This window comes from Peromyscus eremicus, chromosome 10 (genome assembly GCF_949786415.1).
Source record: "Peromyscus eremicus chromosome 10, PerEre_H2_v1, whole genome shotgun sequence".
Classification (NCBI taxonomy): domain Eukaryota; kingdom Metazoa; phylum Chordata; class Mammalia; order Rodentia; family Cricetidae; genus Peromyscus; species Peromyscus eremicus.
This window is the reverse complement of record NC_081426.1, coordinates 85,025,321-85,043,850: the sequence shown is the minus strand read 5'-3', so window position 1 is coordinate 85,043,850 and position 18,530 is coordinate 85,025,321. Positions and strand designations below refer to the sequence as shown.

The 18,530-nt window shown below is 43.5% G+C and overlaps 1 protein-coding gene across 1 annotated transcript in view; it reads right to left on the bottom strand.

Annotated features, from left to right (window-relative positions):
• Fras1 (Fraser extracellular matrix complex subunit 1) overlaps positions 1-18,530 on the bottom strand; it is a 353,235-nt gene that overhangs the window by 128,666 nt on the left and 206,039 nt on the right. Inside the window, exons 25-28 of the mRNA XM_059274782.1 lie at positions 17,596-17,736; positions 14,453-14,723; positions 9,985-10,069; positions 7,019-7,354 (exon numbers count right to left, since the gene is read on the bottom strand). Coding sequence (XP_059130765.1) covers positions 7,019-7,354; positions 9,985-10,069; positions 14,453-14,723; positions 17,596-17,736 — 833 coding nt within the window. The remainder of the gene's footprint in view (positions 1-7,018; positions 7,355-9,984; positions 10,070-14,452; positions 14,724-17,595; positions 17,737-18,530) is intronic.

Here is an 18,530-nt window from a genome sequence, read left to right as displayed (position 1 = left end):
GTTATAAATATGAAACATGTAGGGCTTTTAATTTTTACTTATTGTTTGGAAAAAGAAATACTAATCATTCTATTCATCTTGATCATGGTTGTTTTACTGTTTTCTCTTAGGAAGAGAAGAGATGGATGGAAGACTACATAAAATCTTTTCTATGGCTAATGTGTACAAAAGCCAACTCTTACTGTAATTTCCCCCATTGTTGACATTTTGGAATTCACTTTTCTCCTTATGGCTTCTCTCCATTACATACCCCCCATCAGTGCAATAAATTAGTTATTTTACTAGTTGAACAATCCTGCCCTCTGATGTTTTATGTATCCCTCAGAGTACATTAGCAGGCAATGAAATCCCAATGAGTAAAATTGAGGACGTGGTTAAAACAGTGATTTAAATTTAAATAGTTCTTCTAATTCATTTCATAGAACAATAGGCATAAAAAATGCTGGTAATAAAACTTAGCCATTACATATCGTATTACTAGTAAAAACATTAATGTTGTGAACCATAGTAAAAATAGAAGCCTCCATCCTCTAAAACAAAAATGCCATCCCCTCCCCAAAGGAAACTTGAGTCAGAAAGAATGGAAATTCCACTTGAATGATACCATAGCCCAATTCTGGGCCCAATCTTCCAGATCAAAGTTTTCAAAACTCTACTGTTTAGCAAATGGTTAGTTGGATAGTCTTTTTTTTTCTCCCATCACTTATTCTATAAAAATATACCTTCATTTTCAGGAGCTCATTTACACCATAGATTTAACATTCTAATGTTGCTGGACATTCTTGACGTAAGGGAAGACACAAGTGACGTAGAATATAGGAGGTGAGCTGAGCGAGCAAGAGGAGAAAAGGGAATTTACCTAGCATGGCTTCGTGCTTGTCTGCAAGAGCTCAGAGGCTTGCCATCGCAAGTCAGGAGCACACAGCCTTTGCCCGGTGTGGAATCCAACATTAAGTCAGTCAAACCTCTCCCAGTGTGTATCTCATGAGACAGTGGATTGAACAAGCGAAATCGCTCCCCACACACAAAGGAAAACTGATATTCCGAAGGGATTTGGTCATGTTCACTTGTATATAAAACGTTTTTACACCACTGACATTGGAATTCACACAAATAATCGTATCTAACTGTGTCCCCATAAAAACACTAGCGGGAGGCATGAGTGAAGTTGAAGGGAACACAATAGGGTCTTTTCAGCTATGTACAGGCAATGCCACAGCAGAGCACTCTCAGAGACAGGTTTCCAGCCAGCTCTAACTATGGCATTGGGAGGATTGTTAACATTAAAGCATTAGCTAGCTGCCCAAAGAGCTGCTCAAACAATAAAGGAGGTCAGTCAGGTTGTCAAGCTGTTTGTCACAGTGGAAAGAAAGCACAGGTTCCGGGGGAACCGTAGTTAACGGGAAAGCAGGTAATTCCTTGAAAATTGAGAAGAAGGGCCATCTACCACAGAGCAAAGTCCTCTGCCCACACTGTAGCCCTTACAAGATGAGGAACTTCCTCAGAAGCACATATCTCTAGCAGGCTTGGGTTTGGAGAGCTACCTAATTAACCCAATTAATGAAAACCTGTTCAACAGAACATTCTTTATTATTTTTTCACCCCTTTTTTTTTCCCTCTTCTGCCTCCTGCCCCAGTTAAACATGTTTCAACATCATTCCTGATTCAATTTTCACCACGGTAGCTCAGCATCCTCCTGGAAGCGGCAGCGGAGTTTATTCACCGCCAGGCCAAGTTTGGATGAAGTAGTATACAACATGAAAAACAGGACTGAACTCACAGGTCCTTTGCTTAGCCCAGAAGAGCCACACCAGCATCAGCAGAGGGGCCCTGGGCACTTTGTACCTGGCACAGACCATCTAGGAGACAGAGACATAACCAGGCATCCTGCTCAAGCCATTACACCATTATAGCTACCCGTCCAACAAAAACATAAAAAGTGCTCAGCTCAGAGAGTAAAACAAATCAACACTACCTCTCACAAAGCTTCCTTCTATTCCTTCAACAGAGGAGGACTAGAAAAACAGGCTAACTTTTCCACTGAACAAGATAGGGATTCACTTGGGTATCTATTCATAAGGATTTACAACATCCTTGTCCATTCCATTAACACCACCAACTAGATACCAGCCAGTAACTGGCTCTTCTCCAGAATGAACACATAGGCAGCCTCAGGGAAAGAGTTCTCAGACTCATCTTCAGAAATGGCTCTTAGAATGAAAGCAATCACATCCAACTACACATCCACCAGACACTGGAACACACAAGTTTTATTTCCTGGGCCCAGCAGACCTATGATTATAAATAGCCTTTCCAGTACCAAGCTGTGTTGAATGCTGAGGGAAGATTCCAGAAGGTATGAGGCCCTTGCTTGGACAGGACACTGAGAGGAATACATTTTTATCTTTATTTAATTCATCAAGGGAATGAGACTCAATATGCCTAAAATATTGAAAACCAGAGGCCAGTGTGAAGAGAGCTGAAAACCATTGTGAAAATGAGTATTTCTAAATCTCTCTTTTAGTTTCCTCTTTCAGTAAATTAGAGATAATTGTACAAACACCACAGATTGAATGGGAAGATTCAAAGGAATAATTCACACCAAGTTTTAGTGTCCAGTAAATGTTAAAAAACAAACAAAAAGCCTTTCTCCTCATACTATAATTTCCTTTAGAAGCAATGAGGCTATACAATCAATACTCCAACCTTCCATCAGGGCAGGAGAAAAAGACCCAGAGAAAAGGTAGAAAGAAACGTTTTAATTCCTAAGAGGAAAAGTAGTAGATATTTGCATACTACAGTCATGGATATGGCCAACTGGTTATTAGCACACTCTGACGATGCTGAGGCTCAGGGCACCGGTGTCACAGTTCTGATGTATGGTCACGCATCACTGCCTGGCTAGGGAACCACAGTGCTGTATGAGATGGAGGGATGGGAAGGTGCAGGGAGAAAGGGCACCACCTCAACTCACTTGTCAGGAATCAGCAACAGACCCAGTACCGCCCTACAGGATTCAAAGGCCTGCAAGGAATTAAAAATCTGTGCCTTGTGCCTCCCCCTCCCCCCGCCCTTATGAATGAAATCCTAGTTTTTGTTTTGTTTTGTATTGGTAGTCAAAGCAGGGAAAATCCTAGAAATGCCCTTTCATCCTATGCCATCTCCTTCAAAATTGCACAATACTCGGAGCCCAGCTCCAAACACAGATTGAAACCATGATATGAGAGTCACTGGTAAGGACTGCACTGAAACCCACTACAGGCTTTGGAAGGAAATCAAGGAGGAAGAAAAGAAAACATTCAGTGCCTGTCTAGACTTCATATCACCAGAACTGAACCTCGTTTCCACAGGTGGCCATGAGAGGATGATAATTAAGATTAGCTACAAGGTGGCACCTGCCAGCTCTGCTGCACAATCAGCCTCCCAAACTTCATCTCTCCCATGTCTCCATCTCTCCTCTCTCATGTCTCCATCTCTCCTCTCTCTCATGTCTCCATCTCCTCTCTCATGCCTCCATCTCCTCTCTCTCATGCCTCCATCTCCTCTCCCTCATGCCTCCATCTCCTCTCTCTCATGTCTCCATCTCCTCTCCCTCATGCCTCCATCTCCTCTCCCTCATGCCTCCATCTCCTCTCTCATGTCTCCATCTCTCCTCTCTCATGTCTCCATCTCTCCTCTCTCTCTCATGTCTCCATCTCCTCTCTCATGTCTCCATCTCCTCTCCCTCATGCCTCCATCTCCTCTCTCTCATGCCTCCATCTCCTCTCCCTCATGCCTCCATCTCCTCTCCCTCATGCCTCCATCTCCTCTCCCTCATGTCTCCATCTCCTCTCTCATGCCTCCATCTCTCCTCTCTCTCATGTCTACATCTCTCATCTCTCATGCCTCCATCTCCTCTCTCTAAATGCCTCCATCTCCTCTCTCCCATGTCTCCATCGCTCCTCTCTCATGCTTCCATCTCTCCCCTCTCTCATGCCTCCATCTCCTCTCTCTCATGTCTCCATCTCTCCTCTCTCATGTCTCCATCTCTCTTCTCTCTCTCATGCCTCCATCTCCTCTCTCTCATGCCTCCATCTCCTCTCTCTCTCTGTCTCCATCTCCTCTCCCTCATGCCTCATCTCCTCTCCCTCATGCCTCCATCTCCTCTCCCTCATGTCTCCATCTCCTCTCTCATGTCTCCATCTCCTTTCTCATGTCTCCATCTCTCCTCTCTCTCATGCCTCCATCTCCTCTCTCTCTCATGCCTCCATCTCTCCTCTCTCATTCCTCTATCTCTCCTCTCTCCCATGTCTCCATCGCTCCTCTCATGCCTCCATCTCTCCTCTCTCTCATGTCTCCATCTCCTCTCTCATGCCTCCATCTCTCCTCTCTCTCATGTTTACATCTCTCATCTCTCATGCCTCCATCTCCTCTCTCTAAATGCCTCCATCTCCTCTCTCTCTCATGCCTCCATCTCCTCTCCCTCATGTCTCCATCTCCTCTCTCATGCCTCCATCTCTCCTCTCTCTCATGTCTACATCTCTCATCTCTCATGCCTCCATCTCCTCTCTCTAAATGCCTCCATCTCCTCTCTCCCATGTCTCCATCGCTCCTCTCTCATGCTTCCATCTCTCCCCTCTCTCATGCCTCCATCTCCTCTCTCTCATGTCTCCATCTCTCCTCTCTCATGTCTCCATCTCTCTTCTCTCTCTCATGCCTCCATCTCCTCTCTCTCATGCCTCCATCTCCTCTCTCTCTCTCATGTCTCCATCTCCTCTCCCTCATGCCTCATCTCCTCTCCCTCATGCCTCCATCTCCTCTCCCTCATGTCTCCATCTCCTCTCTCATGTCTCCATCTCCTTTCTCATGTCTCCATCTCTCCTCTCTCTCATGCCTCCATCTCCTCTCTCTCTCATGCCTCCATCTCTCCTCTCTCATTCCTCTATCTCTCCTCTCTCCCATGTCTCCATCGCTCCTCTCTCATGCCTCCATCTCTCCTCTCTCTCATGTCTCCATCTCCTCTCTCATGCCTCCATCTCTCCTCTCTCTCATGTCTACATCTCTCATGCCTCCATCTCCTCTCCCTCATGCCTCCATCTCCTCTCTCTCATGCCTCCATCTCCTCTCCCTCATGCCTCCATCTCCTCTCCCTCATGTCTCCATCTCCTCTCTCATGTCTCCATCTCCTCTCCCTCATGCCTCCATCTCCTCTCTCTCATGCCTCCATCTCCTCTCCCTCATGCCTCCATCTCCTCTCCCTCATGTCTCCATCTCCTCTCTCATGTCTCCATCTCCTCTCCCTCATGCCTCCATCTCCTCTCTCTCATGCCTCCATCTCCTCTCTCTCATGCCTCCATCTCCTCTCCCTCATGCCTCCATCTCCTCTCCCTCATGCCTCCATCTCCTCTCTCTCATGCCTCCATCTCCTCTCCCTCATGCCTCCATCTCCTCTCTCTCATGCCTCCATCTCCTCTCTCATGCCTCCATCTCCTCTCCCTCATGCCTCCATCTCCTCTCTCTCATGCCTCCATCTCCTCTCCCTCATGCCTCCATCTCCTCTCTCTCATGCCTCCATCTCCTCTCTCATGCCTCCATCTCCTCTCCCTCATGCCTCCATCTCCTCTCTCTCATGCCTCCATCTCCTCTCTCATGCCTCCATCTCCTCTCCCTCATGCCTCCATCTCCTCTCTCTCATGCCTCCATCTCCTCTCTCATGCCTCCATCTCCTCTCCCTCATGCCTCCATCTCCTCTCTCTCATGCCTCCATCTCCTCTCTCATGCCTCCATCTCCTCTCCCTCATGCCTCCGTCTCCTCTCTCTCATGCCTCCATCTCCTCTCTCATGCCTCCGTCTCCTCTCTCTCATGCCTCCATCTCTCCTCTCTCATGTCTCCATCTCTCCTCTCTCATGCCTCCATCTCTCCTCTCTCATGCCTCCATCACTGTTTTCAACAAGAACAAGTTAGCACATGTGTGAGATTCAGATGTTGCCCTTCCCAGGGCAGCATCATCTGCTTTGAGTGATCATTGGTGAGAAACTTGAAAGCAATTTTAAATTTTCCTCAGAAGATATTTCTTTAGCTAATCATTAATACTAACTCTGTGGGTTGTGATATTTAGAATGAAAAGCTAAAAATACTTCAAGTTTCTAAACGTGCTGCCATGGGAAAGAGTCGATTGTGGTGTGACTATGGAAAGGGCCTTCATGAGGAGCAGCAAACTTTGAAGAATGCAGGCAAGAGGGTTTGCTCCTGAATGGGTTAGCTCAGCATCTCCCGAGATGTGACAAACATCTCATCTGCAGTGTGCAACAACATCCTATGTAGGTCATGAACAGAACTATATAGAATGGCTATGTATTTCTTTAAAAGTTTCAGTGAGGGTATAATTCCACATAAAGCCCATGGTTTTACCAGTATTATTGTTAGGATGAGACCTAAAAGAGGTCTCATGTGATGAGATCATAAAAGAAGCAAGGTGACTAAATGAAAAACATTAATAAATGTTAAGCAACTAATGCCATAGGTGCTCACGGACATGGCAAAACGTACAAAGGTGGCATGTCAGGGACTCAGAATCAGAAGCATGTCCCTGTCGCTCATGACAACTCCTGTGGTTACCAACAGTCTCTTCGCGTTCTTTCATCTTATTTCAGCTTGGCTAATAGAATGTTTGAACTTTTCATTAATTCCAATAGCTAGACAGCGAGTTTCTCATTTCATAAGCTGTGGAAGGCCACACATAAGCAGAGATGCCTTGATCCCCATAATCATGGTCAAGCAGGAGATGGGAGGAAGAATGATAACACAGTTTTATGGTTGCAGGCCAATGGAGAATCCTTTCAGATCAACAGTGGACCTATTAAACCACTCTGTCCTTATATATGAGATACTTAATAAGCACCTATACAATAGAATGCTGGAACAAAGAAATGAGTACTTCATCACAGCCTAACTTTATGAGCATTGCCCAAATAGTCCCAAGAGTAAACCTCCACAGGCAGACACAAGGAAACCGTAGCCCTAGGGAATGACACCTACCTTGGGCACATTCTTCACATGAAACAGTATATTTTGGAAGGAGTGTCCATCATTGACCTGCAAGACTACAACATCAGATGTGCTGTCTGAGCCATCGTGAGCATAGAGGAGGAGACCCCTGGAGAGTTCATCCAGATGGAACTCATAGACAGGGGCTGCAGCAGCTGCAGCGGCTGGAAGTTTTTGGAGCAACTGGCCATGACGTGGAGGATCAAGGACATTCATGACCACATCCTGTGGGTTGTCATCATCCCGGATGTCAAGCAGCTGGGTGGTGATGGCTGCCTGTTCTCCTTTGCTGATGTGGAGAACCTCATTTCTCAGCACATATGGGGCCTGTGGAGTGGAAGGAAAGTGGGAAGAAGAGCCATTTAACAGTTGATGCAGGACAAGACAGCAGTGTATCTAACTCGATTAAACTCCTTTAAGAAAATCATGGAACTGCCAACCTATTCCAAGAAAAAAATTACTTGTCAGGAGTGTGGTGGCCACAGTGACTGGAGTTATTTTGTGTCTCTGGATTTTAGAGGTTTCTCAAGCTACGTAAAAACCAGAGTTTTGATACAATGCCATCTGCAAGTGCTACTTGCTTCTGGGTTTCTAAATGTCTCAGCCATCTTGGATTGTACCACACCCCCTGCACTTGCAGGAGAACACAGCTCAGATGTTAGGAAACACAATCACATGTCTGAATCCAGGAAGTAAGTAATTCAGAGCTTTGGGAGGCCAACGCTTCACTCTAGGCTATACCGAAACATGCCAACACAGTGGCATAAGTTCATTCTCTGAATCCATGATATTACCAGTCCCCCTTGGTAACATTCTTCCACTTTGATCTATATCTTGGCAGAGCCCCACCCCAATTCAGCTTATAAAGCCATACAAGATCCAAGACCATGGCCTGGTAAGACAACCACCTAACTCATGTCATGCCGCTAACACAGCAAAGTTAATATGTCTTCCTAAGAATTATCAAGTTGTTCCTGTTACCTTAGGAAGCAGATAAATACTCCTCTTCAGAGATAAAGGTTAATGAACCATCGTAGAGCACACAGACACACACACACACAGACACACACACACACACACACACACACACACACACACACACACTCACGCACACATCAGGAGTGAGGGCCAGGGGGAGAGGAAGGTAGGGGGGAAAGAGAGAGGGAGAGGGAGAGTAAGAAAGCAAGAGGGGGGCAGAAGTCAAGGAAAATGCTATCTTAGCTTTTATGTTTGAAGTTGAACTGTCTAGGATTTTCCTCAACACACTGCCTTCTGCTACCCCAATGACTGTTAAACTTACACAAGCACCCCACTCCCAGCCTCCTAGAAGTCACAATCATCCATCATCATAATATGTAACTAATCCATCACTATAATAATCACAGCTACTCAAGATTCCCAGGTGAGAACTCTCACACTGTGTGTGAGCCTATGCAGAGAAATGAATAGACCCTCACAGTCTGAAAAAGGAAAGGTCAAGGATGATATATAAAAAAAAAAATCTACAAACAGAAGATACCAAACCAACTTACAAGAGAAAATCTCACGGTCAAGATGACAGCTAAATATTACACACACTTAAAATAACTAAAAGAAGTTAAACTTCCTTCTAAAATTCCATCTTCAAAAAGTTAAATTGATAAGAGTGCATCATATAATAAATAAAACTGAAACATGCCATTGTTGTTTGTTCACTTGACTGTGGAGAAACAGACAAAACCCAGGAAACTGTGGGAACACACCATCTCATAGTAGAAGGTTGTCGGTCAATATCTACCCCAGATCTTTCATTGGCCAAACTGTATTATGCCCAGACACAAAAAGCAAAACCAAGACATCTGAGTTTAGGAACTAAGGAACGTCTAAGCCACTGAGTCTCAAGACTGGACCATATTTACAGAGATATATTGTTAGCTTTAATTAAAGCAGGATTTATACACTTACCTTAGGGCCCGTTTCCAATCTCTCCTCAGTGATGTCACCTCTGATGTGACAGTGTCATTAAGAAGAGCTGAGGAAGTATCATTGTCACATGGCAGTTTCTTCTGCCTTAGGCTTATGCTATTACTCGTGCTCTATGACTTTACTTTGGGACTGAAGACATGAGGTCATGGTATTTGGTATCCTGTTTCTGAAGATGATATCTTTCTTATCCCCTTGCAGTTCAGTGCACAGAGATAAATATGCAAAACTAGAATATCCTAATCACAGTGACCCAAGTGAGCATTCTATAGCTATGAGTGTGTGTGTATGTGTGTGTGTGTGTGTGTGTGTGTGTGTGTTTATTCTTTCTGCACATTTCACCTGTTCACTCCCTCTAGTCTAGTGCTCAGAGCTCTGTATGGATTATGACCTTGGAGTACAACTTCTTGGGGTAGCGAGGAGACATGAATGTCAAGGGTCTATGTTTGGCTCTTGACCACAATGACACTTCACTGAAGCAGATTCCTAATAGGATGCTCTAAGTACTGTAACTATGATAGCCCTGGGAGGGTCTACGGAGAGAAAATCGACTGCCCAAGAACAAGGTAAACACAACTGGAGCCGTTTTCAGTTCATCAAGGGGCCAACCTCACACAGTCTAGAACCCAGACTGTGACGCCAGCTCTCCAGGTGCAAACCTTGGCTTTTATCAGCTAGATCATTCCAGAAGAATGAGCTAATCTCTGGTCCCTTAGTTTTCTCCTCTGTAAACAGGGGACACTATTTCACAGGATCGGCATGCAATTCAACTCAGCATCATGTGAAATACACACAGGGCAGAGGCACGAGGAGAAATTATTATTGTCAATGCTATTATCCAAAGAACTAAAAATGAATCAAGCGGCATTCTGTGGGAAAGCCAGGAGAACATCAGCTCAGCTCAATCATTTGTGTTAAAGTTTCAGGAACTCTGGCATTGTCCTGGAGGACCAGTGGGGGAAGTCAACTTATGCATTGTTGGGCACTTTTATTACCTGAGTTGAAAATGCTTCTATGCTGATCAGCTGTGGCTCCGAGAAAAATTGCTGGTCACTAATTTTCAAGGAAAAGTAGCCTTTCCTAAGGAAGTCCCCAAGGAAGAAATGAGAGAACATGATTATTCCATTAGTTTTTAGAAAGAAAAAGGATTAAAATATTTTCAAGCTGTATTCACACAACAATTTAGATCAAATCATTACAGTCATACAATATCCGCATTGTAAACAGAAAGTACCAAAGATGAAACTAGTTAAAAACACTCCTCATGGGGCTGGCTGGGTGGTTCAGTGGGTAAAAGCATTTGCTGTGCAAGCCTGATGACCTCAGTTCCTTGAATCACGTGGAAGAAGGAGAGAATTGACCTTTAAAGTCATCCTGTGACCTCCACATGTGTGCCATGACACACAAGTCCCTGAAATCATTCATACTCACATATACACATGCACACAGAAATAACACACTTTTGAAAATACTTTGTGCTCTGAGGTCTCATAGTAACATAAAAATAATACAACTGAGCTGGGCATGGTGATGAATGCCTTTAATCCCACCAATATTAGTAAGACAGAGCCAGATGGATAGTTCCAGAACACTCAGGGCCACACAGAGAAATCCTGTCTCAAAACAAAACAAAACAGAATAACACAACTGCTTTGTTTCATATTTTTAAAAGATGAACACAAACACACCCACACAGACATACACAGACACAGACACACACACATAGACATACACAGACACACACACACACACACAAACACACACACACACACACACACAATTACTTGTTGGGCTCGATTGGTTCAATAGTGGTTAAACAAGTTAGAGAATGATTAAACTGAAGAATGGAAAGGAATCCTATAGCTCCACCAGCTTTCAATGACACCCTTAGTCCAGCAATCCCTGTAGCACGAATCTTAAAAGGTCTTATTAATAAAATCAGACCTGGGGTGAATGCTGGAAGATCAGAGAAGCAGAACAAGCCACAGCTTCCTCACCTTGCCAATTCCTCAGCTGATCCTGTTTCCTCAGACTGGAAACCTCTGTGTCCTCATCCGACTAGGTCTCAGCAGACTGCTGCTAAAAGCCTAAAAGCTTAACCAGCTCTAGTTCCTGGTTTTCACGCCTTATATACCTTTCTGCTTTCTGTCATCACTTCCTGGGATTAAAGGCGTGAGTCATCACGACTAGCTGCTTCTAGTGTGGCCTTGAACTCACAGAGATCCAGATGGATCTCTGCCTCCCAAGTGATAGGATTGAAGGCGTGAGTGCCACCATTTTCTGGCCTCTATATCTAGTGGCTGTTCTGTTCTCTGACTCCAGATAAGTTTATTAGGGTGCACAATATTTTGGAGAACATAACACCACCACATTTTCCCTTTTTTGTCTAAAATTAAAAAAGCTAATAACTAATACAAGAAAAACTATCCAATAAGTATATACAATGTATACAGTCAAGAATTACATTAACAATGTCTAATCCACCAACATTTGACAGATTCAGACAAAAAACTCCATTATATATATTAACAAATCTCTCCCCACACTTCTTCCAAATTCTTGTGGGTGGGCCCCAACAATGCTTGAAGTACTGAGCTACATGATACCATTTCTAGCTCCCTACCCTCTCCTACACCCATTCACTGTGGATACTCCTAAGAAGAGATGGCTGGGCCATCTCTGAAAAATTGGGAGTGGTCTGTTAGCCAAGAGGCAGTCTGACCATTTGACTGTGGCTAATCATTACCTCGTATGTCGATGAGAATGTGGAACAAGCCCATCTGTAGAAATGGGGTGAACGACACCTATGAGCAGACACGGAACAAGAACTGAGTCCTACTTCCATTTCTCAGTTCTAGCTCCCGAACTTACCTGGGAGCAATTGCTCTTGAGGTATGAGTCACCTCTGCAATGTTAGGAAGTCTTACTATTTATTTTGCTTAGTCAAAATTGATTCTAGTACTTGTAACCAAAAAGACCCGGTGAGGGCTCAGTCTGTTGTGGGTTGACTTCCTACCCTAGACATTTAATAGCTTCAGACCCTGTTAGGAGGGAAGGCAGAGTTGTCTCCCCCGACAAGGCAAGCACAGCTCACTGCTGACTGGTGAAATGTGGGAAAGGTACTCTTGGAACTATATGTGGATAGATCCAGAAAGCAATTGCAGAAACCAAACATTACATGTTGTGTTTCCAGTCACATGACATTTGAGAAAGGGTAAAACCATAGAGGCAAAAAATAAATAAATAAATAAAATAAAAACCAAAACAGGTCACAGTTGCCAGAGACTGGAATGAAGGGAATAACTTTTTTTTTTTTTTTTTTATGAGACCAGAGTAGGGTTGGAACTGTTTTCTATCTGGACTATGATTATAGTAACAACATTGTACACATTTGTTTATGCTCGTGGAACAGAACTTTAAAACAGAATTTCACTGACTGGGAATTCTAGCTCAGTGTACCAAGCATCAGAGACCTTCCTGCTGCTCCTCCCAGTTCTTCCTTCCTTCATTTTCCATCCCATTTCAGTTCTGCCCCTCCCCAGTCCCCCTCTAAGCATCCAGACAGTATGACCAACAGAACCAGGAGAAAATGAAGTTTGGTGGCACTGAAGTCCCACTAAGAGCCTCCACATCTCCGTCCATCACAGCTGATCTGGCTACATTTACCTATTGGCTCTTACTACCCAAGAGCGGTCTAAGCCCAAAGAAACTCAAGTCTCAAGAATTCTTATCTTCATCATGGTCAGAGCTTTGATGAAAACATAAAGAAATACATGTGTACGTCAGTTGGACTCCCTTTGTTTCATTGAGAGACAAACAATTTTATGTTTTATGCATCTTTCCCAATCTTGTTCTACTATTTTATTTGTGGTTTTTTTGATAAATAAAATACAATATTAAAAGGGATGTTCATCCCAAGAAAGAGTACTGCAAGAATTTCTAAACTCCTGAGTTTTATCCCATTTAAGAGTGCAAAGCTAAGTCTGCAAGAAATTGGGTGACGTGTGGAAAAAGTTAAGTAGACAAGACGGTTAGCTTCGGTTGTCTATGGTACTTTACATTTTTCCACAAATGACTTCAAGGCAAATGGCTCCAGATTCAGAGCTTGTATAGCTCTGTGAGTGTGGTACTGTGTGTGCACATACTTGTGTGCATATGCATGTGTGTGAGAGAGAGACGATGTGGGGAGGGGGCGAGATGCAGATACTTAAGAACTATACTTATCCTTTCAACCAAAACAAGCCCAGGTGGTGGAGAAGGATTTGGGGGAGGGCCTGGATGGCACGAAACACTCCAGAGCAGTGTGAGGTCGCTGTACAGTAATCTCCACCCCTTGAGGATGGGGGCATGTTTGTTATTACTAGAATGCTAGGGAGGCAGAATCATCATAGCTAAAGGCATGGTCTGGGGAGCTGGAGAGTGTTGGCTTGGAGGACCAGCTCTGTCTGTACTTACACTCATACTCTCCAGGCTGTAGAGTGGGAACACAATTTACCCACGGAGTGCTTAACATAATTCCTGGCTCAACTTGAGCACTCAATAAATGTTGGTTGTTCTTGCTCCTATGATATGATCTGTGCAGTTACTGAAATCATCAGCCCTGAGCGATGACCGGAAAACTGCCGTCTTTTTTCTTCCTACATATCTTTTAGCCTAAATCTCAACCAATCAATCAATAAAAGCTGTAGGAGAAAGCCCCATGTTTAGAGATGGCAGTAGGAAATATTCAGATGTGTGTCCTTATCCCTGCTTCATGGGCTTCAGTCCCTTGTTCGCACTCAGTCTGTGGGAGTTGTCTGGGCTAACCAAGCAGAGCAGGGTAACAGAGAACACAGGCTAATCTTCAGTGGTGGTTTCTGTGGATTTACTCTGCTAATTATAACGCTATATTTGCCTGGGTTCTTGTTAATGTTCAATTGCATTCCGGAAGCATATGTCAGCCGGGGTAGGGAAGACAGCCAGAAATGTGAGTAGCACCAGGGGGAAACTGGATCACGCTTGGAAATTAGCCACAATTAATCTCATAAAGTGGATAACAAAAAAGTTAAGTATGACTCTAAGTTTTCTTCCCAAATTCTAGGTGCCCAAGAACACCCTGACATGCCAGTCTTCCATCCTTTACCTGCCCATGGCTCTCTAGCATTGCCCTCATGTGGAGGAAGCAACTCCAGCATCTGGCTATATAACACGTTTTGTTTCTGTGGGACCAAAAACCTGGGTAATTATACTCAGAATTTTCCTGTCACATCAGAGAATTACCCATAATTATGTGATAAAATGAAAATGCCTCAAAGAGAAGCTTGTGCTCGGAGCAATTACAGGGGAAGGATGGCAGGCAGCTGGAAGCATTTGTGGAGTATCGATCTTTCTCGATGGGAAGGGATGTTATTAAGAAAGAGGTTGGGGGTGGACGGGCTGAGAGAGGATGGGAGGAGATAACAGGCAAAGGGCAGTTTAGCTCACCTGAGCTTCTCCCTGCTGTGTGCAAAGCGCACTTTCTTGTCATTCACATCTGTCCAGCTAAAATGGCCAGCCTTTTCCAGCTGGACCTCTTTGCCATTCCTTGAGAGCAGCAGCTGACCATTGGTGGGCGTGCTCACAACGTGGAACAGAAGATCTTCCACTCGGCCATCCTGGTGTTGGATGTTCAGGAGAGAAAAGTCCAGTGGCTTCATTGAACCGATTCCAAGGGTCAAGGAGCCGTTCACGTGCAGACTTGGAGTGTACATTTTGTCTGGAAAATGTATGAACCTAAAGGTCAGACTTGTCATAGTCATTAATTGGATTCTAGGTATTTATTTTAAAGAAAGGGTCCTTTACTGCTAATTATGAGGTATACAGAGTAGATCTAGGCTATTCTACAACATCAGCATCCTTCTACCCCAAGGATTCTGATCTGGATGCACATGAGGATAACTAGAGCTTAGATGGAAGAGTTAGATTGTATACTTGTTGGAAAATAATTTAGAAACAAATTAAAAAAATAAGCTAGCAATTATTGTTTGGGTACAGCAAAAATAGTATAAGATACAAACAAAAAATAAACTAATTAATTGGCATCGTTAAAATTAAAAACATTTGTATTTCAAAACACCAACATAAAAAGACAACCTCCAGAATGGGAGGAAATGCAAATCTTGAATCTGAGGGGAAAAAGACTTATATCCAGAACACATAACAGGTTTTTATATCTCAACAATGTAGGACAAGCTAAAAACGCATAATGAATGGAAAAACTTTTCTCTGAAGATCTACACACAAAAGGCCAATAATCACACAAACAGGTACCCAACATTAGTCGCCAGAATGAAAATCAAAACCACAACTATATGGCACTTCACCTCTCTTAGGACAAACAATAATAATTGTTGGCAAGATGTGAAGAAATTAGAATCCTCACACATTGCTGATAAGTATGTAAAATAACACAATAAATTGGAAACCTAGTCAGTTCCTCAAATAAAATAGCCTTATCATGTGCCCCAACAACACTACTGGTAGATGTCATGGAGAAATATAAGAATAAAAACAAAGATTTGCCTGTGGATGTTCATAATAACCCCACTCAAAACAGTCAAATTGAAGAAACAGTTGGTGAAAAGATAAAGAAAGGCTGTGTGTGTGGCTCCGTGGCAGTGCCTGCCTACCGTGTACAGGTTCACTATTCAGTACTAAACCAAACAGAAACAGAGGCAAAGAAGTAAATAGATCAGAAGAATGTGGTGTATTCATAAAATGTAGTTATAGTCGCCATAAAACTGGAAAGGAACGCTCTACTGATGCAGGCTATAACATGGACACACTCGGACGTGAGGCCGGACGTGGAAGCCAGACATGAAAGGCCATGTAATGTGTGAGTCTATTGATGGGAGATGTCTAGAGTAGGCAAATATACAAAGACAAGAAGTAAATTAGCGACTGCCAGAGGCTGGAGTGAAGGGAAACGGACTGAGACTGCTAAAGGTTATGAAGTTCCCTTTTAGGCTGATGAAAATGTTCTGGAATTAGATATTAAGGACTGCCACACAACTTTGTGAATATACTAAAGAAAATCACTAGGTAATATAATTTAAAGGATAGATTTTTTTTGTATAGGTTATGCCTTAACTCGAATAAGGATTCATATAGGAATATTTTATAATAATAGAGACACACTTGGGCTGAACTGCTGAAGATTCTGAAATAGATGTTCTGAGATGGATCTCATTAATTTTATAGACTCTCCAGGCAATGCTAATGACCTGGCAGGTTTGAAAAACACAGTCTTTCCCTGACACACTTGTCACGTCAGATCCATCGAGAGTGAGCAGAGACACGTGTCTGACACCATCCCTAGAAGAGTCCCAGTTAATCCATAGAGAAAAGGTTCAGAGTCAGAATTCCTGGGAAGTACATATACAGTGTCATCAAATTTTGATTGTCTCTGTCCACATGAAACATCTGATGGAGTAGGGTCTTCAACAGTGACGTAGAACTCATCTTTTCTACTGCAAGGTATTTTGTCAAGGTCTTTATCTGGCAGTGTTTGCTCCCTTCTACAACTAGGTCACAGAGGACAACTTGGGAACACCAAGTTTCATGAGGGTGACTTCTACATAAAGTTATTCTAATGAAAGTGAAATCCATTTCCACAAGTTGATGTGTATGGTATCCCAAGAGGCTTTAGCTGACTCACAAGCACTTGAAGGTCCCAGGAAGATTCCCATAAAGGAGGCCAGAGATATACTAATTTTCTTTTTAAAACCTCTAATATCTTTGGAGATCAAAACTGTGGAGACAGATATGTGTTTGGCTGTCAGTATTAAAAAATGTCCTGTGTTAGTGCTGGGGTTGTGGCTCAAGGGTAGAACTAGCCTAGCATGCATAAGGCCCTAGATTCAATCCTCAGTACTGTCAAAAAAAAAAAAAAAAAAACACACAACAACCCCAAAACAAAACAAAAAACCCTTCATGTTATTCATTAACAAAACCCAGAGAACTCTAGGCCATAGTACATGGCCTTTATATGCCATGAGCTTTATATGCCTAAAAATCTTACAGGGTTCAAAACTGGTCTGAATTTAAATTCATGTCTCTTTGCCTTTAAAGTGAGATGTCTGTTCTGTGTTGGGACAGACCGTTCCAATAGAGCACCTTCCAATCGACTGACTTCAAACACCTGCAGCTGACGGAGCAATCTCCTCACACTATTCATTTAGAACTTCTCTCCACTGTGTGCATAAAAGATGCACCACTGTACCTCAGCAGAATTAGCTAAACAAGTTCCAATGACCACAAACGTTGCATTAGACATGCAATATATACATGATTTCCTAAAGCATGGCAGCAATTCAAGAACACATCTAAGCTTACACCAAATTTCTTCTCTGATAGTTATGACTTTTAAGGTGTAGATCACTTCTTTTATCCCAGGATCAAAGAAATTAGGAGTTAGGTTTTCCTTATTACCTATGTGCTACACATAGTGCCTTAGGTAGCACCAGGGGTTTCCACCCCACAGGAATGCTGAGTTTCACAGAACAGGTGTCAGCCATATCTGGAGACCCATCATTTGCACAGAGAAATGACTGCTAACATCACCAGATAACCGGCAGAGATGAACTTACCAGCGCAGCTTTCATTAGATGGGTGGCCAGAGAAACCGGGAACACAGATGGGCATGCAAAGGCCGCTCTTCAGAAAGAAGCCATGGCCACATAAGTGACACCGATCTCTGTGGCTGCATTGCAAGCATCCCCGAGGACAGACTGCCAAGGAGAAAACACATGTAAAGCACAGCTGAGGCACACCCCCTGGTAGGACCACACAGGGACAGAAAGGGACAGCGACCAGAAGAGCTAAAGCACCAGCCACAAATAAATGCCTCCCTCCTTGCAACGAAACAGAATGCAGTTTCCCTGTTGATATTCGTAGGGAGCCGATCTCCGACCAGGAGGAAATGGGATCGCGAGGTCCACTGCTCAATTTATACAACGTCATCTAAAGAACACCGCATATGGACAGATGTTCTAAAAGGCTTACTGGCTTGTAAGAGGCGGTGTTTAGAGAGACTAAGAGCATAGGCTCCTCTGGTGGTATCATTCCTTCTCTACCTCTTACCAGCTGTGACCCTGGACAAGAGTCTTTTACAGTCTGGGCTGCAATGTTCTTGTCCTGACAAAGAGAGTAGAAAAAGGACCTAATACAGACAAGAGTTGGGGATTACAAGCACTAAAATCTGAAGGGCCAGGAACACCGGAAGGTCCCAACTGTTCTACTACACCGCTCTTCACTCTTCCTGTGACTGTTACTATAATAGCTCTGTCGCTGCAGAGTGAGGATGGTGACAGTAATATTAACCCCATCCAGAGAGCTAGCTATTGAGAGAACCATAGGGCTTCTTCTTTGGATCAAGTTAATAACCTTTGAGAAGACAGAATGCTTCGTGCCTAATTATCCTGCTTCCTTAGTTGGGATTCATTATTGTGAAGCTATACAGGACAATGTAAAGGGTCCCCTGGACTGGAATCAGAAATCTAGGGTTTAACATTTCAAAGTCTCT